The sequence below is a fragment of the Hemitrygon akajei genome, chromosome 28 (genome assembly GCF_048418815.1).
Source record: "Hemitrygon akajei chromosome 28, sHemAka1.3, whole genome shotgun sequence".
NCBI classification, from domain to species: Eukaryota; Metazoa; Chordata; class Chondrichthyes; order Myliobatiformes; family Dasyatidae; genus Hemitrygon; species Hemitrygon akajei.
In genome coordinates this window covers 7,304,871-7,332,822 of record NC_133151.1, presented here as the reverse complement: position 1 = coordinate 7,332,822, position 27,952 = coordinate 7,304,871, and the positions used below count along the sequence as shown (strand labels likewise).

Here is a 27,952-nt window from a genome sequence, read left to right as displayed (position 1 = left end):
CACCCACCACTCTCTCTGTAAATAACTTACCTCTAGCATCCCCCCTATACGCCCCTCGTATCAGCCATTTCCGCCCTGGGGGAACAGTCTCTGTCCACTCGATCTGTGCCTCTTATCATCTTGTACTCCTCCATCAGGTCACTCCTCACCCTCCGTAGGTCCAAAGACAAAAACCCTCGCTCACTCAACCTTTTCTCATTACGGCCCGACAGACAGGACCAGTCAAGGGTTTCCTGCGTGGCAGCGAGTGAAGGCAGCACATCAGCGGCTGTATTCCACTCCGAGTCTGAGGAGCTTCGGCCCGTCACCGAAGGTGACCGGGTTCCTACCGACGCACGGTGAGAGCATCGTAACTGGTTTCCTCACCGGCACGGAGGGGCCGTCGCACAGGGTCAGAAAAAGCTGCCGAGGCTTGTAAACTCAGCTGCTCCATCACGGCCCAGCCCGCCCCACCATCGCGGACATCTTCAATAGAGGCATCCATTGTCGAGGACCCCCATCACCCGGGGCAAGCCCCCTTCTCACTGTCACCATCAGAGAAGAGGTACAGCAGCCTGAACGCACACACTCAACGATTCAGGAACAACTTCAACACCATACACACAAAATGCTGGAGGAACTCAGCAGGTCAGGCAGAAAGGAAGAAGCAGTCGGCGTTGCGGGCCGAGACCCTTCATCAGGGCCTTCCCACGTTCGCTGCCTGACCTGCTGAGTTCCTCACCTCTTGATCTCTTTTCGCAGTACATATTTAAATTTTTACCTAATTATTATAATTTATAGTATATTTCACCTAAAACGACAGATTTCAGTGATTCTGACACTACGGTCACCAAACAGAAATCACACCACTTCAGGAACACACTCGGATAACTTTAAGGATGGCCCTGGCTGCGCACGTCTGCGGTGAGAATGGCATCTCTATACTTATAGTCTAATTCTTTTTTTATTTACAGTCTATTCAAAAACCAAATTTGGAACATTACATTCGTTTAAAAAATAAACGTCAACGCGAAAGAGAAACAGTTCTTCCCCAGCAAGAGTCTGTACAGAAAGTAGCAGGATGGAGTTGAGTAGTTTGGTATCTGCTGCCGATATCCGCGGCACAGATAGACCCGTGTGCTAATCGTGGACCGAGAGCTATGCCGTCTCCCTGTGTTGCAGCGGGATAAGTGCTGAGTGCACGGTGACGAGGCGAAGGGGTTCCGGGCTCCTGTGTGGGCGAGATGAGGACCCTGAGGCTCCTGTGTGAGGGCAGGGGCCTGTGCGGAACACAGACATCGTCTGCCTGTGGTGCTGGTGACGGTGGGGACCACGTCTCTTCCACGGGTGGGACAAAAGGGACAAATTGTGCTTCACCGGTGTAGGAAATTCCTGTGCTGATGCGTCGGCCCGATGCAACCCCCTCACGCAGAGAGTAACTGGGAGTCTCGGGCGCCGTCCCGGTCAGGGCTGGAAACGATCCGGGAGCGGGCGTGAGCGGAGGACGGGGGCAAATTCAGTTCCAGCCGCTCAGGGTCCCTGAAGCTCCCGCGGGCCGAACCTTGCCAGCCCCTCAAACCGCAACGGTCCCAAAAAAAAAAACTGTGGAGCACCGCCATGTTGGGAATCCACTGGGGGTGGGGTGTTTCTATTTGCTAGAACGTAGAGGGAGAAGGCGCTCCAGGTACAGGGAGGGCAACGGCTCCCAGGCTCTTCCAGAATTTCACATTTCTTTGCACCACCCCCCCCCCCCCGCCCCGGGATTTCATTCCACCGGAGGCAGCCCAAACACCCGGCGGGCGGCTGTCCAATCTGGCCGCGTCTCGGCGCTCGTCAGGAGCGGGGCGATGCTGTTCCGACGGACGAGTTCGGAAACGGTGAAGGGGTTGGGAGGGGAGGGGGGGGGAGGGAAACGAGCCCCTTGGTTTCCGTCTGTACAATTTGCATTCCTTCAGCTGTGTGGGTAGTACTGATTATAGTTCCACGGGCTCTGGTAGCCGTAAGATGCGTAGGGCTGGAAGGGAGGAGAGAAACGAATGGTCAGAGTGGCAGCATGTCACTGGTTCTCTGCCCTTGCCCGCACCACCCTTTCAGATCGGCCGCAAGAGGAACAGCGAGCGCGCCCGCGTCCGATCTACCGCGCAGCGAATTGACTGGGCGTCCTACGTGCGGAGGGCTCTCTCTCTCAGGCGCGGACTTGCCAGTGCGCACACTTTCCGTCTCGGCGGGTCTGGTCCGCTGCTCCTGCGTGCACTCTGGCTAACCTGTGCGCTGGGGTTTGGGAGGGAACAAGGGACCCCAGGACACGCGCGAGCATGCAGGCCCCCCCCCCACCCCGGCATGCACCCCCCGCCGTACCTGGTACCACGCGCTGTAGCTGTACGCTGCCTGGCTGCCGACGGCGTCTCCGCTGGTCAGGGCGGCAGCACTGGTGGCGGCCACCACGGGCGTACCGTCCTCCGCCCGCGCCCGCTTCTCGTCCGGCTCTTCCGTGCTGCGAGGTCGGGGGCGACAACAAGACGGTCAGAACAAACACACGGTGGGGAACGGGACGCCTCCCCCGGGAGGGAATGACCCCAACCCCTAGCTCTCTGCCTCACCCCTCAGAAGGGTTAGATGGCTCTTGGAGTTGGCTAAAGGGCTAGTACAGCATCACGGGCCAAAGGGCCTGTGCTGTGCTATTTTCATCGTTTCAGGGCGTTCCAGGAGGAGGAATAGACTTGCGGGTCTTTTGGAGATTATGAATCTGCTGAGAGAGTTGTGCGAACCAAGAGGTCACACCAAGAGGAACCAAGAGTTATCGGTGTGGTTTAATTGGTACAGGTGCCCCCCGCTGTACAAAGGGACAGCGTTACTGTGAAACCTTTCTTAAGCCGAAATGGTGTAAAGCTAAGAACCATTAATTTATATGGGGAAAATTATCTTAAAAGCGAAAATCCTCTTTGTAATGCGAAAACAGGTTTCTAATACTAATGTACATAGAACATAGAATAGTACAGCACATTACAGGCCCTTTGGCCCACAATGTTGTGCCAACCCTCAAACCCTGCCTCCCATATAACCGCCCACCTTAAGTTCCTCCATATACCTATCTAGTAGTCTCTTAAACTTCACTAGTGTGTCTGCCTCCACCACTGACTCAGGCAGTGCATTCCACGCACCAGCCACTCTCTGAGTGAAAAACCTTCCTCTAAAATCCCCCTTGAACTTCCCTCCCCTTACCTTAAAGCCACGTCCTCTTGTACTGAGCAGTGGTGCCCTGGGGAAGAGGCACTGGCTGTCCACTCTACCTATTCCTCTTAATATCTTGTACACCTCTATCATGTCTCCTCTCATCCTCCTTCTCTCCAGAGAGTAAAGCCCCAGCTCCCTTAATCTCTGATCATAATGCATACTCTCTAAACCAGGCAGCATCCTGGTAAATCTCCTCTGTACCCTTTCCAATGCTTCCACATCCTTCCTATAGTGAGGCGACCAGAACTGGACCGTGTACTCCAAGTGTGGCCTAACCAGAGTTTTATAGAGCTGCATCATTACATCGCGTCTCTTAAACTCTATGCCTCGACTTATGAAAGCTAACACCCCATAAGCTTTCTTAACTACCCTATCTACCTGTGAGGCAACTTTCAGGGATCTGTGGACATGTACCCCCATGTAGGTCTTTTGTAAAAGCAAAGTGGCGTAAAGTGAACATTCGTAAAGCGGGGGACACCTGTAACAGTTTAACCAGTCACTCACCCCTACACAGGGCAGTGGGGACTTCCTCTGATAAAGCACACAGACTGATCCCCAAGTTTTCCTGGCTCCCCCGACTGCCAGTGACCGATTTGGCAGGCATGCCACCCTCACTCAGAGTTTCCTGGGTGGTCGCTGACAGCCGCGGGACAGCGGTCATTCCCCGGGCGGGTTAGCCGCGGGACGGTGGGCGCCCCCCGGGTGGGTTAGCTACGGGACAGTGGGCGCCCCCCGGGTGGGTTAGCCACGGGACAGTGGGCGTCCCCCGGGTGGGTTAGCTGGAAGCTGAGCTCTCGCCTCCGCCCTCCCTCCTGCCTGGTCAAGCAGCCCAGCTCCCACCCCGCCGGCAATCAGACGGAGCGAGGGGCAGCGCGGAGAAGAACGCCCGAGCCCCGTACTCACCCGTTCTCCGCTGCCCGCTTCTTGCTAGCGTTCTGCTTGAGGAGCTTCTGGTGTTCGTCGTAGGCTTGGAGCAGGCTGCAACGGCGGGGATGAGGAAGAAACAAACAGAATAGCATCAGGCAGCCTCACTGGGTCAAGAGCCAGTTCTCATGAGTGGATCGGAGGGGGAGAGGGTGAGGAACTTTAAATTTGTCAGTGTTGTCGTATCAGAGGCTCTGTTCCAGCACCAGCTCTTCAGTGAAGCCACATCAGCCACCCACCACACTTGCTTTGAAGTTTGTGCAGACTCCGTCAAACTCTGACAGACGCAGGGTGCCGAGTATCCAGAATACGGGAACACCAGTTCCCAGGGTGCAGAGATATCGAGGCAGGCACATGGATGAAAGGAAACTGGAGGGCTATATGGGAGAGGAGGGCTCGGTCGATCTTGGGGCTTGAAGTTCAGTTCTGGCACAGTTTATAAGGAGTTTATACATGTGTAAGGTGTGTGTGTGCATGGCAGAGATAATTCAAAAGAGGTAAGAGACAGAAACACAGATATAGATAGAAAGATACACACACACATTGAAGGTCAAAAAGAGAGCCTGACATGCAAGTCCCTCCAGCATTTTTTGTGTGTTACTTGACTGAAAATTTCATTTTTATACCATGCAATATTGTTTTTTTTTGGGGGGGGGGTAATGAGGGGTAAAGAAAAGCGAATGCTAGAATGGCATCTGGAAACCTCCCCCACCTTCAGAGAGAAGAACGCCAATCTGAAGCATGAGCCATTCCACAGATGCTGGAAACCCAGAGCAACACGCAGACACAGACGCTCACACACAGACACAGACACTTGCACACACACAGAGACACACAGACACAGACACACATACACAGACAGACGCTCACACACAGACACAGATGCACGCACACAACAGACACAAATATACACACACACACACAGACACACTAACACACACAAGCACGCGTGCAGACAGACGCACGTGGACACACACACTCAGACAGACAAAATTGCTGGGGCAACTCAGCAGGCCAGGCAGCATCTACAGAATAGACCATAAAATATAGGAGTGGAAGTAGGCCATTCAACCCTCCAAGCCTGCTTCGCCATTCGATCATGGGCTGATCCAATTCTTCCAGTCATCCCCACTCCCCTGCCTCCTCCCTAAACCCCTCGATACCCTGGCTAATCAAGAACCTATCTATCTCTGCCTTAAATACACACAATGACTTGGCCTCCAGGGCCGCTCGTGGCAACAAATTCCACAGATTTACCACCCTCTGACTAAAGTAATTTCTCCGCAGCTCAGTTCTAAAAGGACGTCCTTCAATCCTGAAGACGTGCCCTCTTGTCCTAGGATTCCCTACCATGGGAAATAACTTAATTATATCTAATCTGTTCAGGCCTTTTAACATTCAGAATGTTTCTGTGAGATCCCATCATTCTCCTGAACTCCAGGGAATACAGCCCAAGAGCTGCCAGACGTTCCTCATACAGTAACCCTCTCAGTCCTGGAATCTTTCTCGTGAATCTACTCTGAACCCTCTCCAATGTCAGTATATCCTTTCTAAAATAAGGAGCCCAAAACTGCACACAATACTCTAAGTGTGGTCTAACGAGTGCCTTAGAGAGCCTCAACATCATATCCCTGCTCTTATATTCTATACCTCTAGAAACGAATGCCAACATTACATTCTGGGGTTAACCTTTAGGGTACCCTGCATAAGGACTCCCATGTCCCTTTGCATCTCTGCATTCTGAATTCTCTCCCCATCTAAATAATTGTCTGCCCGTTTTTTCTTCCACCAAAGTGGAACTTTCCAACATTGTATTTCATTTGCCACTTCTTTGTCCTTTCCCCTAAACTATCTGAGTCTCTCTGCGGGCTCTCTGTTTCCACAACACTACCCGCTCCTCCACCTATCTTTGTATCATCAGCAAATTTAGCCACAAATCCATGATCCAAATACAAATACCGTGATCCAAATCATTGATGTACATCGTAAAAAGTGACGGTCCCAACACCGACCCCTGTGGAACTCCACTGGTAACTGGCAGCCAGCCAGAATAGGATCCCTTTACTCCCACTCTGTTTCCTGCCGACCAGCCAATGCTCCACCCACTCTAGTAACTCCCCTGTAATTCCATGGGCTCTTACCTTGTTAAGCAGCCTCATGTGCGGCACCTTGTCAAAGGCCTTCTGAAAATCCAAGTACACAACATCTACTGCATCTCCTTTGTCTAGCCTGCTTGTAACTTCCTCAAAGAATTTAGAAACATAGAAAATAGGTGCAGGAGTAGGCCATTCGGCCCTTCGAGCCTGCACCACCATTCAGTATGATCATGGCTGATCATCCGACTCAGAACCCTGTACCTGCTTTCTCTCCATACCCCCTGATCCCTTTAGCCACAAGGGCCATATCTAACTTCCTCTTAAATATAGCCAATGAACCGGCCTCAACTGTTTCCTGTGGCAGAGAATTCCACAGATTCACCACTCTCTGTGTGAAGAAGTTTTTCCTCATCTCGGTCCTAAAAGGCTTCCCCTTTATCCTTAAACTGTGACCCCTCGTTCCGGCCTTCCCAGTAGGTTTGTCAGGCAGGATTTTCCTTTCTTGTCATGTGCCTGTAGGTACTCCGCAATCTCATCGCTATTGATTCCAACAACTTCCCGACCTCTGAGGTCAGGTTAACAGGTCTATAGTTTCCTTTCTGCTGCCTCCCACCCTTCTTAAATAGCAGAGTAACATTTGCAATTTTCCAGAGAGCAATTGAAGTTTCAGGGTGAGATCTTTCACCGGTAATGAAGGGCCTCAGCCCAAAATATTACCTGTTCATTCTCCTCCACAGACGCTGCCAGACCTGCTGAGCTCCTCCAGCAGTTTGTGTGTGCACGCGCATTGTTCAAGATTTCCAGTATCTGCATAATTTTGTGTTTACAGAAGTCTGGGAAATCTGCTAAACATGCTGTTTTACTGGTGTGTGATAAGAACTAGGATTTCTGACGCGTTGAGTCTGCTCCGCTGTCCAGCTCTCAACTGCAGCTACACACAACTCTCCTGCTACGCCAGAATCTTACGCCCCGCGGACACGCAAGGGAGGCGCCAACGGCGAGTCTCACCTGCGCACGCTGGAGCCGAAGTCCTCGAGGAACTCCACCCTCCGCTGGGAGAAGACGATCTTGATTTCTAGCGGGAGGGAACCGGCCAGCACCTGGTCGAAGCAGCCCAGGATGTTGCTCTCGTTGGCACGGACGTCACAGCTGAATTCCAGTTCCAGTAGGTTGAGGTAGAGCTTCACGTTGTCCTGCAGGGCACAGGGGCACCGCGGTCAGAGGGAGCAGCGCGACAGCATCTCGGGGGGGGGGGGGGGGGGGGCGGTCGATCTACGGCGTCTTGAGCCCGACGGGGACACGACCGGGGAGAAAGCACACCAGCATTTCACCAATTTTAAAGATTCTGAGACACTTCTCCAGATCACAATCAGGGTTTAGCATCACCGGCATATGTCGTGAAATTCGTTAACTTAGCTGCAGCAGTACAATGCAATACATGTTGGAGAGACATTATATATATATATATATATAAAAATTAAAAATAGTGCATAAAGAGAAACAATTTTTAAAAAGTTAGGTAGAGCTCATGGGTTAGACGCCCATTCAGAAATCGGATGGCAGAGGGGAAGAAGCTGTTCCTGAATCGCTGAGTGTGTGTCTTCAGACTCCTGTACCTCCTCCCTGATGGCAGAGGGGAAGAAGCTGTTCCTGAATCGCTGAGTGTGTGTCTTCAGACTCCTGTACTTCCTCCCTGATGGCAGAGGGGAAGAAGCTGTTCCTGAATCGCTGAGTGTGTGTCTTCAGGCTTCTGTACCTCCTCCCTGATGGCAGAGGGGAAGAAGCTGTTCCTGAATCGCTGAGTGTGTGCCTTCAGGCTCATGTACCTCCTCCCTGATGGCAGAAGGGAAGAAGCTGTTCCTGAATCGCTGAGTGTGTGTCTTCAGGCTCCTGTACCTCCTCCCTGATGGCAGAGGGGAAGAAGCTGTTCCTGAATTGTTGAGTGTGTGTCTTCAGGCTCCTGTACCTCCTCCCTGATGGCAGAGGGGAAGAAGCTGTTCCTGAATCATTGAGTGTGTGTCTTCAGGCTCCTGTACCTCCTCCCTGATGGCAGAGGGGAAGAAGCTGTTCCTGAATCATTGAGTGTGTGTCTTCAGGCTCCTGTACCTCCTCCCTGATGGCAGAGGGGAAGAAGCTGTTCCTGAATCGCTGAGTGTGTGCCTTCAGGCTCCTGTACCTCCTTCCTGATGGCAGAGGGGAAGAAGCTGTTCCTGAATCGCTGAGTGTGTGTCTTCAGGCTCCTGTACCTCCTTCTTGATGGCAGCAATGAGAAGAGGGCACGTCCAGGGTGCTGAAGGACTTTAACGATGAACATCGCTCTTTGAAGATGTCCTGGATATTACTGAGGCTGGTGCCCAAGGTGGAGCTGGCCGAGTTTACAACTCTCTGCAGCTTCTTTTGGTGCTGTGCAGTAGTGCCCCCCACCTCCATACCAGACGGTGACGCAGCCAGTCAGAACGCTCTCCACAGTACATCTGTAGAAGTTCAAGTGTTTTAGTTGACAAACCAAATCTCCTCAAACTCCTCGTGAAATACAACCACCATCTTGCCATCTTTGTGGCTGCAACGAGATGTGCGGTGGACAGCAGTCTGTACCTCGGTCTGAAGAAGGGTCTAGGCCCGAAACGTCAACTGTTTACTCATTTCCACCGAGGGGTGCCCTTGGAGGACGGAGACGAGGAGGAATTTCTGACTGGTTGTACCTTGCTCTGATGTGGGAACTCCAATGGACCTGAACGCAAAAGGCCACGAGGATCGGAGGACTCAGCTCTTCCTACCATCACGGAGGTGACGCCTCAAGAAGGTCATCAGGGACCCCCACCTTTTATCAATGCTACCGTCAGCCAGGAGGTACAGGAGCTTGATGATCCACAGGTCAAGGTTCAACAAGGGCTTCTTCCCCACTGCCGTCAAGTGTCAAGATCCCTGAGGACCTAACCTGGTCTCAACACATCGATGCAGTTATAAAGAAGGCAAGACAGCGACTATACTTCATTAGGAGCTTGAAGAGATTTGGAATGTCAACAAATACACTCAAAAACTTATATAGAGAATTGTAAATCTAGTCAGCTCCATCTTGGGTACCAGCCTACAAAGTACTCAAGACATCTTCAGGGAGCGGTGTCTCACAAAGGCAGCGTCCATTATTAAGGATCTCCAGCACCCAGGGCATGCCCTTTTCTCACTGTTACCATCAGGGAGGAGATACAGAAGCCCGAAGGCTCACACTCAGCGATTCAGGAACAGCTTCTTCCCCTCTACCATCAGGGAGGAGGTACAGGAGCCCGAAGGCTCACACTCAACGATTCAGGAACAGCTTCCTCCCCTTTGCCATCCGATTCCTAAATGGACATTGAACCCTTAGACACTATCTCACTTTTTTTATATTGTTTGTTTTTTGCACAATTTTTAATCTACTCAATATATATTTACTGTAACTTATTTATATATTATTATATATTTTTTTCTTCTATATTATGTATTGCATTGAACTGCTGCTGCTAAATTAACAAATATCATGCCACATGCCGGTGATAATAAACCTGATTCTGATTCTCAAACTGACCTGAGAATCTCCAACGCTACCTCAGTCTGTCTTTCTTATCTTATCTTTCTTTAATCTGTCAGGCAAGTTACGTCTGATCTCTATGGTGAGGTAGTGACTGGGGTCGTGCCGGTCGGTTCAAGTTACGTCTGATCACTATGGTGAGGTAGTGACTGGGGTCGTGCCGGTCGGTTCAAGTTACGTCTGATCACTATGGTGAGGTAGTGACTGGGGTCGTGCCGGTCGGTTCAAGTTACGTCTGATCTCTATGGTGAGGTAGTGACTGGGGTCGTGCCGGTCGGTTCAAGTTACGTCTGATCGCTGTGGTGAGGTAGTGACTGGGGTCGTGCCGGTCGGTTCAAGTTACGTCTGATCTCTATGGTGAGGTAGTGACTGGGGTCGTGCCGGTCGGTTCAAGTTACGTCTGATCACTATGGTGAGATAGTGACTGGGGTCGTGCCGGTCGGTTCAAGTTACGTCTGATCTCTATGGTGAGGTAGTGACTGGGGTCGTGCCGGTCGGTTCAAGTTACGTCTGATCGCTGTGGTGAGGTAGTGACTGGGGTCGTGCCGGTCGGTTCAAGTTACGTCTGATCGCTGTGGTGAGGTAGTGACTGGGGTCGTGCCGGTCGGTTCAAGTTACGTCTGATCTCTATGGTGAGGTAGTGACTGGGGTCGTGCCGGTCGGTTCAAGTTACGTCTGATCTCTATGGTGAGGTAGTGACTGGGGTCGTGCCGGTCGGTTCAAGTTACGTCTGATCACTATGGTGAGGTAGTGACTGGGGTCGTGCCGGTCGGTTCAAGTTACGTCTGATCGCTGTGGTGAGATAGTGACTGGGGTCGTGCCGGTCGGTTCAAGTTACGTCTGATCTCTATGGTGAGATAGTGACTGGGGTCGTGCCGGTCGGTTCAAGTTACGTCTGATCACTATGGTGAGATAGTGACTGGGGTCATGCCGGTCGGTTCAAGTTACGTCTGATCGCTATGGTGAGGTAGTGACTGGGGTCGTGCCGGTCGGTTCAAGTTACGTCTGATCGCTATGGTGAGGTAGTGACTGGGGTCGTGCCGGTCGGTTCAAGTTACGTCTGATCACTATGGTGAGGTAGTGACTGGGGTCGTGCCGGTCGGTTCAAGTTACGTCTGATCTCTGTGGTGAGGTAGTGACTGGGGTCGTGCCGGTCGGTTCAAGTTACGTCTGATCTCTATGGTGAGGTAGTGACTGGGGTCGTGCCGGTCGGTTCAAGTTACGTCTGATCACTATGGTGAGGTAGTGACTGGGGTCGTGCCGGTCGGTTCAAGTTACGTCTGATCGCTATGGTGAGGTAGTGACTGGGGTCGTGCCGGTCGGTTCAAGTTACGTCTGATCGCTGTGGTGAGGTAGTGACTGGGGTCGTGCCGGTCGGTTCAAGTTACGTCTGATCGCTATGGTGAGGTAGTGACTGGGGTCGTGCCGGTCGGTTCAAGTTACGTCTGATCGCTGTGGTGAGGTAGTGACTGGGGTCGTGCCGGTCGGTTCAAGTTACGTCTGATCGCTGTGGTGAGGTAGTGACTGGGGTCGTGCCGGTCGGTTCAAGTTACGTCTGATCGCTGTGGTGAGGTAGTGACTGGGGTCGTGCCGGTCGGTTCAAGTTACGTCTGATCTCTATGGTGAGGTAGTGACTGGGGTCGTGCCGGTCGGTTCAAGTTACGTCTGATCTCTATGGTGAGGTAGTGACTGGGGTCGTGCCGGTCGGTTCAAGTTACGTCTGATCACTATGGTGAGGTAGTGACTGGGGTCGTGCCGGTCGGTTCAAGTTACGTCTGATCGCTGTGGTGAGATAGTGACTGGGGTCGTGCCGGTCGGTTCAAGTTACGTCTGATCTCTATGGTGAGGTAGTGACTGGGGTCATGCCGGTCGGTTCAAGTTACGTCTGATCGCTATGGTGAGGTAGTGACTGGGTCGTGCCGGTCGGTTCAAGTTACGTCTGATCGCTATGGTGAGGTAGTGACTGGGGTCGTGCCGGTCGGTTCAAGTTACGTCTGATCGCTGTGGTGAGATAGTGACTGGGGTCGTGCCGGTCGGTTCAAGTTACGTCTGATCGCTATGGTGAGGTAGTGACTGGGGTCGTGCCGGTCGGTTCAAGTTACGTCTGATCTCTATGGTGAGGTAGTGACTGGGGTCGTGCCGGTCGGTTCAAGTTACGTCTGATCGCTGTGGTGAGGTAGTGACTGGGGTCGTGCCGGTCGGTTCAAGTTACGTCTGATCTCTATGGTGAGGTAGTGACTGGGGTCGTGCCGGTCGGTTCAAGTTACGTCTGATCACTATGGTGAGGTAGTGACTGGGGTCGTGCCGGTCGGTTCAAGTTACGTCTGATCTCTATGGTGAGGTAGTGACTGGGGTCGTGCCGGTCGGTTCAAGTTACGTCTGATCACTATGGTGAGGTAGTGACTGGGGTCGTGCCGGTGGGTTCAAGTTACGTCTGATCTCTATGGTGAGGTAGTGACTGGGGTCGTGCCGGTCGGTTCAAGTTACGTCTGATCGCTATGGTGAGGTAGTGACTGGGGTCGTGCCGGTCGGTTCAAGTTACGTCTGATCGCTGTGGTGAGATAGTGACTGGGGTCGTGCCGGTCGGTTCAAGTTACGTCTGATCTCTATGGTGAGGTAGTGACTGGGGTCGTGCCGGTCGGTTCAAGTTACGTCTGATCACTATGGTGAGGTAGTGACTGGGGTCGTGCCGGTCGGTTCAAGTTACGTCTGATCGCTGTGGTGAGATAGTGACTGGGGTCGTGCCGGTCGGTTCAAGTTACGTCTGATCTCTATGGTGAGGTAGTGACTGGGGTCGTGCCGGTCGGTTCAAGTTACGTCTGATCGCTATGGTGAGGTAGTGACTGGGGTCGTGCCGGTCGGTTCAAGTTACGTCTGATCTCTGTGGTGAGGTAGTGACTGGGGTCGTGCCGGTCGGTTCAAGTTACGTCTGATCGCTGTGGTGAGGTAGTGACTGGGTCGTGCCGGTCGGTTCAAGTTACGTCTGATCTCTATGGTGAGGTAGTGACTGGGGTCGTGCCGGTGGGTTCAAGTTACGTCTGATCACTATGGTGAGGTAGTGACTGGGGTCGTGCCGGTGGGTTCAAGTTACGTCTGATCTCTATGGTGAGGTAGTGACTGGGGTCGTGCCGGTCGGTTCAAGTTACGTCTGATCACTATGGTGAGGTAGTGACTGGGGTCGTGCCGGTCGGTTCAAGTTACGTCTGATCTCTATGGTGAGGTAGTGACTGGGGTCGTGCCGGTCGGTTCAAGTTACGTCTGATCGCTATGGTGAGGTAGTGACTGGGGTCGTGCCGGTCGGTTCAAGTTACGTCTGATCTCTGTGGTGAGGTAGTGACTGGGGTCGTCCCGGTCGGTTCAAGTTACGTCTGATCGCTGTGGTGAGGTAGTGACTGGGGTCGTGCCGGTCGGTTCAAGTTACGTCTGATCGCTATGGTGAGGTAGTGACTGGGGTCGTGCCGGTCGGTTCAAGTTACGTCTGATCGCTGTGGTGAGGTAGTGACTGGGGTCGTGCCGGTCGGTTCAAGTTACGTCTGATCACTGTGGTGAGGTAGTGACTGGGGTCGTGCCGGTCGGTTCAAGTTACGTCTGATCGCTATGGTGAGGTAGTGACTGGGGTCGTGCCGGTCGGTTCAAGTTACGTCTGATCTCTATGGTGAGGTAGTGACCTGGGTCGTGCCGGTCGGTTCAAGTTACGTCTGATCTCTATGGTGAGGTAGTGACTGGGGTCGTGCCGGTCGGTTCAAGTTACGTCTGATCACTATGGTGAGGTAGTGACTGGGGTCGTGCCGGTCGGTTCAAGTTACGTCTGATCGCTATGGTGAGGTAGTGACTGGGGTCGTGCCGGTCGGTTCAAGTTACGTCTGATCACTATGGTGAGGTAGTGACTGGGGTCGTGCCGGTCGGTTCAAGTTACGTCTGATCGCTGTGGTGAGATAGTGACTGGGGTCGTGCCGGTCGGTTCAAGTTACGTCTGATCACTATGGTGAGGTAGTGACTGGGGTCGTGCCTGTCGGTTCAAGTTACGTCTGATCACTATGGTGAGGTAGTGACTGGGGTCGTGCCGGTCGGTTCAAGTTACGTCTGATCGCTGTGGTGAGATAGTGACTGGGGTCGTGCCAGTCGGTTCAAGTTACGTCTGATCACTATGGTGAGGTAGTGACTGGGGTCGTGCCGGTCGGTTCAAGTTACGTCTGATCACTATGGTGAGGTAGTGACTGGGGTCGTGCCGGTCGGTTCAAGTTACGTCTGATCACTATGGTGAGGTAGTGACTGGGGTCGTGCCGGTCGGTTCAAGTTACGTCTGATCACTATGGTGAGGTAGTGACTGGGGTCGTGCCGGTCGGTTCAAGTTACGTCTGATCACTATGGTGAGGTAGTGACTGGGGTCGTGCCGGTCGGTTCAAGTTACGTCTGATCTCTATGGTGAGGTAGTGACTGGGGTCGTGCCGGTCGGTTCAAGTTACGTCTGATCGCTATGGTGAGGTAGTGACTGGGGTCGTGCCGGTCGGTTCAAGTTACGTCTGATCGCTATGGTGAGGTAGTGACTGGGGTCGTGCCGGTCGGTTCAAGTTACGTCTGATCGCTGTGGTGAGGTAGTGACTGGGGTCGTGCCAGTCGGTTCAAGAACTGCACAGCCGGGGGGGGTATGTGTGTGCACACGCGCACGTGTCACGTGTGTGTGTGTGTCTCTCTCTCTCTGAGCGTTGCTCTGGATTTCCAGCATCCGCAGGCTTTCTCCTGTTTACAACTCGAACGGTTGATCTGGGAGGAAGAAACTTCGAAAGGTGGTGTGAAGCGTTTCTTTGAAAAGCTTTGCGATGCTCTCAGGGGGGAGTTTTTGGGGCAGGCTGTCTGCTGGGCAAGCGAATTTGTATAGCGCTGAAAGTAAACTTGTCATTGAACCACTGCCCTATAATGTGGCAAATTGGATCAGCAAATTTGCTGATGATACAAAGACTGGAGGTGTAGTGGACAGTGAGGAAGGTTTTCAAAGCTTGCAGAGGGATCTGGACCAGCTGGAAAAATGGGCTGAAAAATGGCAGATGGAGTTTAATGCGAACAAGTGTGGAGTTTAATGCGAACAAGTGTGAAGTATTGCACTTCGGAAGGTCAAACCAAGGTAGAACATACAAGGTAAATGGTAGGACACTGAGGAGTGCAGTAGAACAGAGGGATCTGGGAGTACAGATACATAATTCTCTAAAAGTGGTGTCACAGGTAGATAGGGTAGTAAAGAGAGCTTTTGGTACATTGGCCTTTATAAATGAAAGTATTGAGTATAAGAGTTGGAATGTAATGGTGAGGTTGTATAAGACACTGGTGAGGCCGAATTTGGAATATTGTGTGCAGTTTTGGTCACCGAATTACAGGATGGATATTAATAAGGTTGAAAGAGTGCAGAGAAGGTTTACAAGGATGTTGCTGGGACTTGAGAAACTGAGTTACAGAGAAAGGTTGAATAGGTTAGGACTTTATTCCCTGGAGCGTAGGAGAATGAGGGGTGATTTGATAGAGGTATATAAAATTATGATGGGTATAGATAGAGTGAATGCAAGCAGGCTTTTTCCACTGAGGCTAGGGGGGAAAAAAAAGGTCATGGGTTAAGGGTGAAGGGGGAAAAGTTTAAAGGGAACATTGGGGGGAGGTGCTTCTTCACACAGAGAGTGGTGGGAGTGTGGAATGAGCTGCCAGATGAAGTGGTGAATGCGGGCTCACTTTTAACATTTAAGAAAAACTTGGACAGGTACATGGATGAGAGGTGTATGGAGGGATATGGGCCGGGTGCAGGTCAGTGGGACTAGGCAGAAAAATGGCTCGGCACAGCCAAGAAGGGCCGAAAGGCCTGTTTCTGTGCTGTAATGTTCTATGGTTCTACCATAGCAACTTACCCGACAAATGAGGCATTCAGAGTCGAACAAAGAAATACAACAGAATCAATGAAAACTACAGCTGGGAGCTGGCTGACACAGACAGCCTGCCCGGACCTCTGCCCCTCACCTTGTCCCTGTCGATGGCCTCCAGGAGCACCTTCCTCGCCTTGGCCAGGTTCCGCTGCACCTTCAGGAGCTGCCGCGAGAGCTTGATGGCGAAGAAGGAGGCCAGCGGCGTGTCCTGGTGCTGCTCGATGGCCTCGCGCAGCAGGGCCTCCGCCTCGTCGGTGTTGCCGCAGCGCCGCTCCAGGCTCACCCGCCGGAGGAGGACCATGGCCAGGCCTGGCATCACCGCCTGGAAGGACCGCAGGATCCGCTGCGCCTCCTTGAACTCACCTACGGGGGGGGGAGAACACGGCAGGCCATTGAGTGGGGGCAGCCACTGCCTGGCGAGCGCGCAAATCTCAGCTAGTCGTCCTCCTGTAGACGCAGCAAACCACTCGGGGGTAGAGTTTTAGCAGAAATTCCATACATCTAAACTGGGAATATCCCGTGGAGGCGGAAGGAATATTGCACGGTCACAGGTACTGCCGCTCGGAAGCGGTTTTCCAAGGCAAGGCACGTCTCAGCAGTCCGCCCGTGAACCGGCGGCTCCGCGCTGGGGAGTGGGGAAAATTCGTCCTGGGCACCTCCGCTCGAGATCTCCCTGACCTCGCGCCACTCAGATTTGCCCCTTTCTGCTCCGGGGACCCCGCCCTATGCCACCCGGGCTCTCCCAGCCTGCCGTTCAGTTTACCGTGTGGGTCGGTGAGTGGGACAGCTCCAGAAACCCGGGTTCAATCCCCACCCCGTCTACATCTGTGTGGGGGCGAGAGGGGTGTAGTGGCGCGGGGGAGGGGAGGAGGAGGGAGAATGAAGGAGTAAAGATGGCTGATGGTCGGCAAGGATTCCATCAGCCGAAAGCCCCGTTAAACCGGGTGAGTGAAAGACACAGATGGGCTGAATGCAGTTCGTCTCTTCTCCAGGGTAGGAGTATTAAAAACTATCGGGCACCAGAGAGTGTCGTGCAAGTGAAGTTACAGAAAGCTCCACTGCAAGTGTGACAGGGTCAGGAGGATGTATTACTGGCAGTAGTGTTAAATACAAGGATTTAACTGTCAGCTCTATATCCCAGCTTACTCACTGAAGACTCACAGTTTACTTCTGGTTCCTGGGGAGAGATTCTTATCGGAACTTGAGGGACCACTTTATTTTTCCCCAGAGGGTGGCAACGCACGGTGAACGAATTGCCAGAGAAGTGCTAGAGGCAGGCGCAGAGCATTAACAACTTTAAAACGACAGTTGAATAGATACTCGGATAGGAACGGTTTAGAGCAGGGGGTTCTCAAGCCTTATTTTTCATGCCACGGACCCTTACCGTTAATGGAGGGGTCCGAGGACTCCTGGTTCAGAGGGATTGTGGGCCGAATGCTGGTAAATGGGAGCAGCTTGGATGTGTTTCTTGGTTATGGGCCAGTGGGCCGAAGGGCCTGTTTTCCCCTGTATAACGAAGGATCCGAGGGCTGACCATGGGCCAGTGGGCCGAAGGGCCTGTTTTCCCCTGTATAACGAAGGATCCGAGGGCTGACCATGGGCCAGTGGGCCGAAGGGCCTGTTTTCCCCTGTATAACGAAGGATCCGAGGGCTGACCATGGGCCAGTGGGCCGAAGGGCCTGTTTTCCCCTGTATAACGATGGATCCAAGGGCTGACCGAACACTTGAAGCAAATTAAACCACACTGTAGATGTTTTTACAACGGGCCAATGAAAGGCTTCGATTCATCATCACCAAATGTGAGAAATATCAGAGAGGAGACTGGACACAGAACGAGGAGTTTTCCAGACCCCCCCCCCTCACCTGCTACCCTCCTGCTGGAGAGGTCACCCTCCTGCCCGGGGCAGGGAGAATTACTGCAGCTTCGGGGCGGCGCAGCCAGCACGACGCTCTACGGTGCCGGTGGCCCAGGTGCGATTCCTGCCGCTGCCTGTGAGGAGTTTCTACGTTCTCTCCCCGTGACTGGCTGGGCTCCCTGCAGTTGCCCGGGTTTCCTCCCACGGTCCAAAGACATACCCGTTAGTAGGTTAATTGGGCAAATTGTCCCATGATTAGACTACGTTTAAATTGGGGAGGTTTAGTCGGCGGTTCAGCTCAAAGTATCTCAATAAAATAAAAAAAACAGAAACAGCTTCAAACCCGTGGGCCACCGGCTTGCCTGAGAGCGTACGCCTCCCTCGGCTACTGGATCTGCGCCCTCCTCATCGGGAGACCAGCCACCGCGGATCCTCCTCGCCGACAATCGACACCTCAAGGACGTGGGCTCTGTCCTTTGCTCTACCATCCCTACACAGCTCAATTGCCGTCGGTCCATCTCCCACACACGGTCACTGTCTATATCACCCAGGATGTGCTCTATAAACAGTCCCAGCAACCTGGAGGTACGCACTCTGCAGTTTCTGCCCCCCTCTCCACCATCAGATATCTAAACAGACGATGGACCCTACCTCACTATTTTTTTTAATACATCCATTTCTTTCTATAGTTTATAATCATTTTTCTGTTGCCAGAAAATGAATTTCACAACATACATTAAGTCAGTGACAATCAACCTGACTGACTGGCTGGAGGCAACGGAGGCTTGTGATGTGCTAACGTCATTTGGCAAGGCACGGAGTTTGAGTTGATAAGTTATAGAATACAACTTTATAAAACTCTAGTTAGGCTGCGTCCTGAAAACTGCATTCAGTTCTGGAGTATTGCCAACTCCACAGATTAGGTAGGTTAGACTATGAGGAGAGATTTGAGTCGCCTGTACTCACTGGAATTCAGAACCATGAGAGAACATAGAAATATATAAAATCATGAAAGGGATAGATAAGACAGAAGCAGGAAAGTTGTTTCCACTGGTAGGTGAGACTAGAACTAGGGGGCAAAGCCTCGAGATTCGGGGGAGTAGATTTAGGACTGAGATGAGGAGGAACTGCTTTTCCCAGAGAGTGGGGAATCGGTGCAATTCTCTGCCCAGTGAAGCAATGGAGGCTGCCTCAGTAAATAGGCTGGAGAGATTTTTGCGTAGTAGGGGAATTAAGGGTTGTGGGTCGGTGGAGATCAGCCCGTGGCCAGATCAGCCATGATCTTATTGAGGGGCAGGGCAGGCTCGACAAGCCGGATGGCCGACTCCTGCTCCTGGTTTTTATGTTCTTAGTTCTGCTTGCCCCATTAACAGGAAGGACGTTGAGGCTTCGGAGAGAGTGCAGAAGCGGTTTACCAGGGTGCTGCCTGGTGAGCTATAAACAAGAGGCTGGACAATCTTGGGTTGTTTTCTGAGGGGAGATCTGATAGAGGTTTACAAGATTAGCAGATGTTACGTTTTGTAACTTCAACACATCAAACTAACTGTCAAGAGATAACCGGAGATAACGAGAATTTTTTTTAAACTTTAGTCAGGCGCGTGCTTCTGACAGGATGGTGTAAGAAAGGAAGTGCCGACACTGGAGAGGGTTCAAAGGAGGCTCATGAAGATTCTGGGATTGAAAGGTTTGTCGTTTGAGGTGCGTTTGACGGATCTGGAATTTCCAGTATTTCACTGGAATTCAGAAGGACTCTGGTGACCTCAGTGAAACTGACTGTATGTTGAAAGCCATCAATAGAGTGGATGTGGAGAAGATGTTTCCTATAGTGGGGGAGTCTAGGACCAGAGAACACAGATAGAGTGGATGTGGAGAGGATGTTTCCTACTGTGGGGGAGTCCAGGACCAGAGGACACAGATAGAGTGGATGTGGACAGGAAGTTTCCTACCGTGGGGGAGTCCAGGACCAGAGGACACAGATAGAGTGGATGTGGACAGGATGTTTCCTGTGGTGGGAGAGTCTAGGACCAGAGGACACAGATAGATTGGATGTGGAAAGGGTGTTTCTGGAAGAGTCTAGGACCAGACGACGCAGACAGAGTGGATGTGGAGAGGATGTTTCCTGTGGTGGGGGAGTCTAGGACCAGAGGACACAGATAGAGTGGATGTGGAGAGGGTGTTTCCTGTGGTGGGAGAGTCAAGGACCAGACGACACAGATAGAGTGGATGTGGAGAGGATGTTTCCTGTGGTGGGAGAGTCTAGGACCAGAGGACACAGATAGAGTGGATGTGGAGAGGATGTTTCCTGTGGTGGGAGAGTCTAGGACCTGAGGACATAGATAGAGTGGATGTGGAGAGGATGTTTCCTGTGGTGGGAGAGCCTAGGACCAGAGGACACAGATAAGAGTGGATGTGGAGAGGGTGTTTCCTGTGGTGGGAGAGTCTAGGACCAGAGGACACAGATAGATTGGATGTGGAAAGGGTGTTTCTGGAAGAGTCTAGGACCAGACGACGCAGACAGAGTGGATGTGGAGAGGATGTTTCCTGTGGTGGGGGAGTCTAGGACCAGAGGACACAGATAGAGTGGATGTGGAGAGGGTGTTTCCTGTGGTGGGAGAGTCAAGGACCAGACGACACAGATAGAGTGGATGTGGAGAGGATGTTTCCTGTGGTGGGAGAGTCTAGGACCAGAGGACACAGATAGAGTGGATGTGGAGAGGATGTTTCCTGTGGTGGGAGAGTCTAGGACCTGAGGACATAGATAGAGTGGATGTGGAGAGGATGTTTCCTGTGGTGGGAGAGCCTAGGACCAGAGGACACAGATAAGAGTGGATGTGGAGAGGGTGTTTCCTGTGGTGGGAGAGTCTAGGACCAGACGACACAGATAGAGTGGATGTGGAGAGGGTGTTTCCTGTGGTGGGAGAGTCTAGGACCAGAGGACACAGATAGAGTGGATGTGGAGAGGGTGTTTCCTGTGGTGGGAGAGTCTAGGACCAGAGGACACAGATAGAGTGGATGTGGAGAGGGTGTTTCCTGTGGTGGGAGAGTCTAGGACCAGAGGACACAGATAGAGCAGATGTGGAGAGGGTGTTTCCTGTGGTAGGAGAGTCTAGGACCAGAGGACACAGTAGAGTGGATGTGGAGAGGATGTTTCCTGTCGTGGGAGAGTCTAGGGCCAGAGGACACAGCTTCAGAATAGAGGGAATAAAAGCACAAAATGCTGGCAGAACTCAGCAGGCCAGACAGCATCTATGGGAGGAGGTAGTGACAACGTTTCGGGCCAAAACCCTTCATCAGGAGTGAAGTTACGTGGGATGGTCGAGGGGGGATAAAAATTGGGGGAGGGATAAAGTAGAGAGCTGGGAAGTGATAGGCTGGGCAGAAATGGGCTGGGGGAAGGTTTCCCTTTTATTTCCCATAATTCTCCACCTTCCCCCTAGCCCATTTCTGCCCAGCCTATCACTTCCCAGCTCTCTACTTCATCCCTCCCCCCACTTCTCATCCCCCCTCGACCATCCCACGTAACTTCACTCCTGATGAAGGGTTTCGGCCCGAAATGTCGTCACTACCTCCTCCCATAGATGCTGTCTGGCCTGCTGAGTTCTGCCAGCATTTTGTGTTTTTATTTATTTCCAGCATCTGCAGATTCACTCGTGTTGCCTCAGAATAGAGGGGGCGTTCTTTTAGAACGGAGACGAGGAGTAACTTCTTTAGCCAGAGCTGGTGAATCTGTGGAGTCTGTTGCCACAGGTGGCTGTGGAGGCCATTTAGGGCAAAGGTTGATAGATTCTTGATTAGCCAGGGCATGAAGGTAGAAGATTGGGGCTGAGGGGGAATTGGATCAGCCATGATGAAATGGTGGAGCAGACTCGATGGGCCAAATGGCCTCATCCTGCTCCTATGTCTTAAGGTCATTCATGTACACATAATGAATTATTTAAACACAGAATGTTTAATCATATTTACTCAATATTAGTAAATATTATATACACAAAAGGAAAGGCATAGATAGAGCCATTATTCTTCATAGTGTTACGCAAGGACAGAAGCTACCTTCGTCCCAATTCAACCACGCAGACCAAATTAACAATCTGAGCTCGACCCACGTCCCTCTCAACCTTTACTGCCCACTCAAACGTTTTCCAATTGCCCCTGCCTCTACCCTAAACTCAAGAGATCCTGCAGTCGCTGGAAATCCCGCGTAACACACACAAAATGGTGGAGGAATTCAGCAGGCCAGGCATGGCCCTCGGAAGGACGTTTCGGCCTGAGACCCTTCATCAGGACTGGAAGGGAAGGGAGGGAAGATGTCAAGAGTGCGAAGCGGGGAGTGGGGAAGCCGGGGAAGAGTACAAGGTGCCAGATGGGTGGGGGGAAGGTGGGATAATGTTGGAAGCTGGCAGGTGATAGGTGGGGAAGGGAGAAGGCTGAAGGAGGAAGAATGTGATAGGAGCAGAGAGTGGACCGCACCGGTGAAGGGGAAGGAGGGCACTAGGGGGAGGTGATACACTAGCGAGAAGAGGCAAGGGGGAGCCAGAATGGAAGAAAAGGGAAGGGGGAAAGGAGGGGTAAATTACTGGAAGTTAGAGAAATCAATGTTCACGCCATCAGGTTGGAGGCATTTACCACCTTTTCTGGTCACTCAGTCCATTTACCCACCAACTTTAGTGTGGAAATCTCCTCCTTCAGATCCTATTGAAGTCCTATAAGCTCTTACCTTAAGCCTGTGCCTTTTAGATCGGGACTCCCTTACTCTGTGACCATTTGCCTTATCTGTGCCCGTCAGGACTTTACAAACCTCCACAAGGTCACCCCTTAGAGAGTCAAGTCCCAGCCTATACCGCCTCTCCTTACAACTCAAGCGCTCACCCGCGCCCCCCGCTGCCCCCAGCGCGGGCAGTGCCCTCTCCTGCAACTCTCTCCGACTTCACGACATCCTTTCTGTTGCTGGGCGACGAGAACCGCGTGCGGAGCTCCAAAGAAAGATCTTCGGGTGAGCTTTGATGTGCTCAGGTGATACTGTGGTGCGTTGTGTGGACAGTGCGCGCTGGGGGTGGACGGAGGAAGTGTTTGGGGTGGGGTGGGGTGCCGCTTTGCCCTGCACAGAGCTGAGTTCAGTGGTTTAACCAAATGTAATGCCCTGGTTCACAGCTTTACTGATATGCTGTAGGTGTTTCATTTAGCAGCTCCGTACGAGCAGCCTGCCCTGCCGTCAGCTTGTTTGGGTTACTGCTGAAGATGAGGGATGAGGAGGAATGTGTGCCCTCCAATTAGCGGGAGGCTTTCCTTGGTGAGGGACAATAAGGTTGGTCTCAGGCTTTTGTTCGAGAGGAGATGAAGAGAGGTGACGCCGGGGAGAACCGGTCGCAGCATGCGATCGAGCGGGAGGCCCGTTTGACCGAGATGGGTTGCTAGCGACGTTCAGAAGGTGGTGTGGGCTTTCACATTGTCCGAGGGCCCAGTGTGTGAGCGACAGAGAAGTTCAAGGTGAGCTCCAAGGTGCACGTTTGACTGTTTAATTAGGATGGGCCCTTTTCTTTTTGTTATTCGTCACTGACCCTTCCGTTAGGATTCATAAATATAATTCCTTTCATCATACGCAGTGTCCTGTCTGTTATTTTGAGGAATTAATTTATATCAGGGGAGCAAATTACACAGCGTCCACACAAATGGGGTTGGGGTTGGGGGGGGAGATTGCGCCTCAATCTCACACGTTTGGCGGGGCTAGAGATTCTCCTCCACAGACTTGCTAAGCAGGAAACCAGAGTATTTCAGAGAATGTATCCAACCTGAAATCCTTACTCTTCACACACAGCCACGAGAGAAAAAAATCCCAATTGAGTGACAGAAACGTCAGAACCCCAAATCCCCCCTCCCCTTATCTGCTCCAGCAAAACCCCTCCCACCCCACCATGCAGGCAATCGAACCCCCCCCCCCCCCATAACCTGGGCTCTAATCAGAAGACCACTGGGCCCTCAGCACTTTGGCAAGCTTTCTCTCCGCTACCGGGGGTTGCTCCTAGTGGGAGGCCAACATCTCGCCAGCGGGTGACAAGCCGGTTTGTCTGCCGCCTGCGCATCGGAACGCGGCGGCGTCGCCAATGGCAGCCCAGGGATTCCGGCGACCCGGCAGCAAGCCCGCGATTTACTAACCCCAACCCCGTGCACGTGGAAGAAACCGGGGAGCTCGGAGGAAGCCCTCGGGGGAACGTAGAAACTCTGGGCGCAGTTGCCCGAGCGGCCTACCTTGCTGCTCCTCGAAGGCAGCCCACAGCAGGTGGAGGGTGGGCTTCTTGGGCAGGTGGACCATGCAGGCCCTCTGGAAGACGTTGCGGACGGCCTCCACGCTGTGGTTCTCCAGGTACTTGGCGTACTGCGGGGACAAGGAGGTCAGAGAAGGATGAGGCCAGACGGGCCACAGACCGCTCCGGCGCCTCTGCGCCGCGTTAGAAAATAAAAAGACATCATGGTACAGCTTATTGAGAACTGGAGGGGTCACTCACAGTGATAGTGATAACACGCTTACACATTTCTTCCGCAATCCCTTAACTTCTTTAGTTTGAAGCAACACGAGCAGATAAAACAGCAATGGAATTAAAAGATTATGTTAGAAGTCAAGTCATCAAAGAAAAACGTGAAATTCTTTTGTTGGAACGCTTGCAAACAAAAACAACAAAACACAAATTGAAAACAAAAGGTTCAAGAAGCCGCTGGTGGGGGGGGGTGGTGGGGGAGACCGGGCAGGACTGCCGGGGTCCGCACCCCCTCCCGAGGGCGAGCTTCTGAGAAAGGGGGGTTCACCTTGATCCAGAAGTCCTCGTACAGAGCACAGGCGATCACGCAGCGCTCGAATAGTACCAGTACTCGCTCGTTGGTGCCGCTGGCGATCTCGAAGTCCAGGTAGTCCCTCCAGTTCTTCAGCTGCACCCTCTCCAGGGGCTTCACGTGGAAGTAAGGGCGTTTGATCTGGGGGGGAGAGGGCAGCGAGAGGTGGCAGTGAGCGGGGCAAGAGGCTGAGAAGTAGGCCTCCCCCCCCCCCTTCCCGGCTCCTTCAGCCGCGCAGCACCTTCGCTTTTCTGCAAACCCTTGCTAAGCCTCCCTCCACGCCGAATCAGACCGCCGATCTACGGAAGGACATGCTGGCATTGGGGCCCAGAGCAGCTCCACAAGAGTCAAGGCTTAAACATACTGGGAACGTTCAATGGCTCTGGGCCTATACCCAATTGCGTTTAGAAGACAGAGGAGAATCTCATTGAAACCTACCAAATATTTAAAGGCCCAGATAGTGCGGATGTAGACAGGATAATTCCTATCAACACAGACAACAAGCTGAAGGAACTCAGCAGGTCGGGCAGCATCCGTAGAAACGACCAGTCAACGTTTTGGGCCGAGACCCTTTGTCAGGACCGAAGGAGGAGGGGGCAGGGGCCCCATAAAGACGGTGTGGGGAGGGTGCTAAGGAGAAGGCTGGTAGGTGCCAGGTGAAAAACCAATCAGATGAAAGATCTACACCTGCCCCTACACCTCCTCTCTTACCACCATTCAGGGCCCCAAACAGTCCTTCCAGGTGAGGCAACACTTCACTTGTGAGTCTGTCGGGGTCATCTATTGCATCCGGTGCGGCCTCCTCTACATCAGCGAGACCCGACACAGATTGGGGGACCGCTTCGTCGAGCACCTCCGCTCCGTCCGCCACAACAGACAGGATCTCCCGGTTGCCACCCACTTCAACTCTCCTTCACATTCCCATTCGATGTGTCCATACATACCTCCTCTACTGCCATGATGAGGCCAAACTCCGTTTGGAGGAGCAACACCTCATATACTGCCTGGGTAGCCTCCAGCCCCTTGGTATGAACATCGAATTCTCCAACTTCCGGTAATTCCCTCCCTCTCCCTTCCCCCATCCCACTTTCACTCTGCCTCCTCTTCTAGATGCCCATCACCTCTCCTGCCTATCCCCTCCCTGCTTCCTCTCCCCACCCCTTGATCTTTCCTCTGAATGGCTTTTCACTTGGCACCTTCTTTATAGAGGGCCTGCTCCCTCCCTCTTCAGTCCTGACGAAGGGTCTTGGCCCGAAACATTGACTGCTCATTTCCACGGATGCTGCCCGACCTGCTGAGTTCCTCCAGCTTGTTGTACGCATTGAATAAGATGTTCTGTTCTTCAGAACAGAGATGAAGAGGGATTTTTTTTCATTTGCTAGGGGTTGCCGAATCGCTGGAACACAGACGGCTGTGGAAGCCAAGCTATCGGGTATATTTAAAGCAGAGGCTGATGGGTTCTTGATTGGTTGAAGGTTGTGGGGTGAAGGCAGAAGAACAGGGTCAGGAGGGGTTGGTCGAATGGCGGAGCGGACTCAATGGGCCAAATAGCTAAAGAAATTCCTTCTCATTTCTATTCTAAAGGGATGTCCTATACTGGGGCTGTGCCCCCTGGTCCTAGACTCCCCCAGCATTGGAAACAAGCCATCTTTGTTTAATTCAGCGCCCGTCTGTACCTTTATAAAGCTGAGATGAGGGTGTAACACTGGCAATGATTTGGGGTGTCGGACGCATTGAGAGAGGGGCAGGTTCCGTCTGCAGGGCAAGCCGACCCCCCCCCCCCCCCCAGCGCAGCCCCCAGAGTCGAGCGCGACCCCGTGCCCAGCGAGGCAGCGCAGCTTCGCCCTTACCGCCTCCTCGAAGTGCCACCTCTTGCTGACCTCCTCCTCGTTCAGGAGGTACATCTCTTGCCGAGTGGCCTCCAGGTGGGCTCTGATTCTCCCCATCTCGGTGTCGGCCTGGAGGGAGAGGAAGGGGACACAGATCAGCGGGGGTGGGAGGACCAGCGTCTCGGCACAGAGCAGCACATTTAACGAAATGGGGGAAAGCGGGTCACCACCCCTCCGTACACAACAGCTCGCGGCAACGCAACCTGGAACACACATAAAATGGCACCATCTTCACAGCGGACCACACACTAAATCTACACTATCTGCTGCTGTAGCCCTTCCACTGCAAGGTTCAACGGACTGTGTGTTCAGAGATGCTCTTCTGCACGCCGCTGTTGTTAACGGGAGTTTATTTGAGTTACTGTCGCCTTCCTGTCAGTGTGAACCAGTCTGGCCATTCTCCTCCGACCTCTCTCATTAACAAGGTGTTTTCACCCACAGAACTGCTCCTCACGGGATTTTTTTTTGGTTTTCCACACCGTTCTCTGTAAACTCTCGAGACTGTCGAGGGAGGAAGGGGACGGGGGAGGGAGAGACATGAAAAGTCTCCTGAAAAGTCAATTATGTCACGCCCATCCTTTGACACTGGGAGTCAATGGACTACCCTGTGATTAAAGGCGACGTCGGCAGACAATATGACCTTAGGACGCCTGGCATCGCACGGCCCTTACCGCGTACACGGTTCAGCAAACTGCAGCCCATCAGTCAGTAAGAGCGACTGTACTTTCTCCCCATCACCACAGACTAAAAAACAGGTGGAAAGGACAACTATTAGTCGGGGGACTGAGATTGAGAGCTGCTGGCTGATAGACCACACTCTGGAGTACTGTGTTCAGTTTCGCCGCTTCATTATAGGCAGGGCGTGGAAGCTTTAGAGAGGGCACAGGGGAGGTTCGCCAGGATTAGAGAGCACAGGTTGAGCGAGCGAGGGCTTTTCTCTCGGGAGCGAAGGAGGGCGAGAGGTGACTTGATAAAGGTTTGCGAGATGGTGAGAGACATTGAGAGAGGGGTGAGCCAACGGATTTCTCATCAGGGCAGGAATTTCTAACATGAGAGAATAAAATTTTCAGGGGACTGGAGGAAAGGGTAGGGGGTGCGTCAAGAGGAAGGTCTTTTTTAAAGCGCACAGTGGGCGGGTGCGTGCAACGCACTGGTGAAGGAAGACACGTCAGGGACATTTAAGAGATTCTTCGATAGGCCTGTGGATGAAAGAAAAATGGAGGGTGCTGCGGGAGGGAAGGGTTAGATGCATCGTGAAGGACATTGTGAGTGAAAGGGTCTGTACTGTTTTATGAGTCACACAGTGTTCTTCTGGTAAACAAATCCCTCCACTTCTCCATTCCCCACTCTGGCCCTTTACCTCTCCTCACCTGCCTATTGCTTCCCCTCCCCCCCGTATCCAGAGATACCGGCCACGTGACAGACGCACTGCCACCTGGCTGGTCAGAGGACACACCACATGCCAATCAACATTTGGTCCCTCCCAACTAATCAATGCACACCTAAATTATTGGTCACCTTAACTAGATCATCTCGCCCAGCCCCAAGCTATAAAAGGTGAGACTTGTCCCTGGCTCGCCCTCTCTTACAGACCACCTCATTGAAGGTAAGTGCATTGATTTATGTTTGGGAAGGTCTATCGTTTGTCCTGGTAAGGGAGCCGCCGCTATCCAAGGTC

The 27,952-nt window shown here is 52.6% G+C and overlaps 1 protein-coding gene across 1 annotated transcript in view; it reads right to left on the bottom strand.

Annotated features, from left to right (window-relative positions):
- Positions 1 to 924: 924 nt before the first annotated feature.
- LOC140717649 (pre-mRNA-processing factor 39-like) overlaps positions 925 to 27,952 on the bottom strand; it is a 51,103-nt gene continuing 24,075 nt past the window's right edge. Inside the window, exons 7-14 of the mRNA XM_073031262.1 lie at positions 26,236 to 26,343; positions 24,362 to 24,526; positions 23,807 to 23,933; positions 15,802 to 16,070; positions 7,242 to 7,426; positions 4,117 to 4,191; positions 2,338 to 2,473; positions 925 to 1,993 (exon numbers count right to left, since the gene is read on the bottom strand). Of these exons, the coding sequence (XP_072887363.1) occupies positions 1,931 to 1,993; positions 2,338 to 2,473; positions 4,117 to 4,191; positions 7,242 to 7,426; positions 15,802 to 16,070; positions 23,807 to 23,933; positions 24,362 to 24,526; positions 26,236 to 26,343 (1,128 nt within the window). The 3' untranslated portion in view covers positions 925 to 1,930. The remainder of the gene's footprint in view (positions 1,994 to 2,337; positions 2,474 to 4,116; positions 4,192 to 7,241; positions 7,427 to 15,801; positions 16,071 to 23,806; positions 23,934 to 24,361; positions 24,527 to 26,235; positions 26,344 to 27,952) is intronic.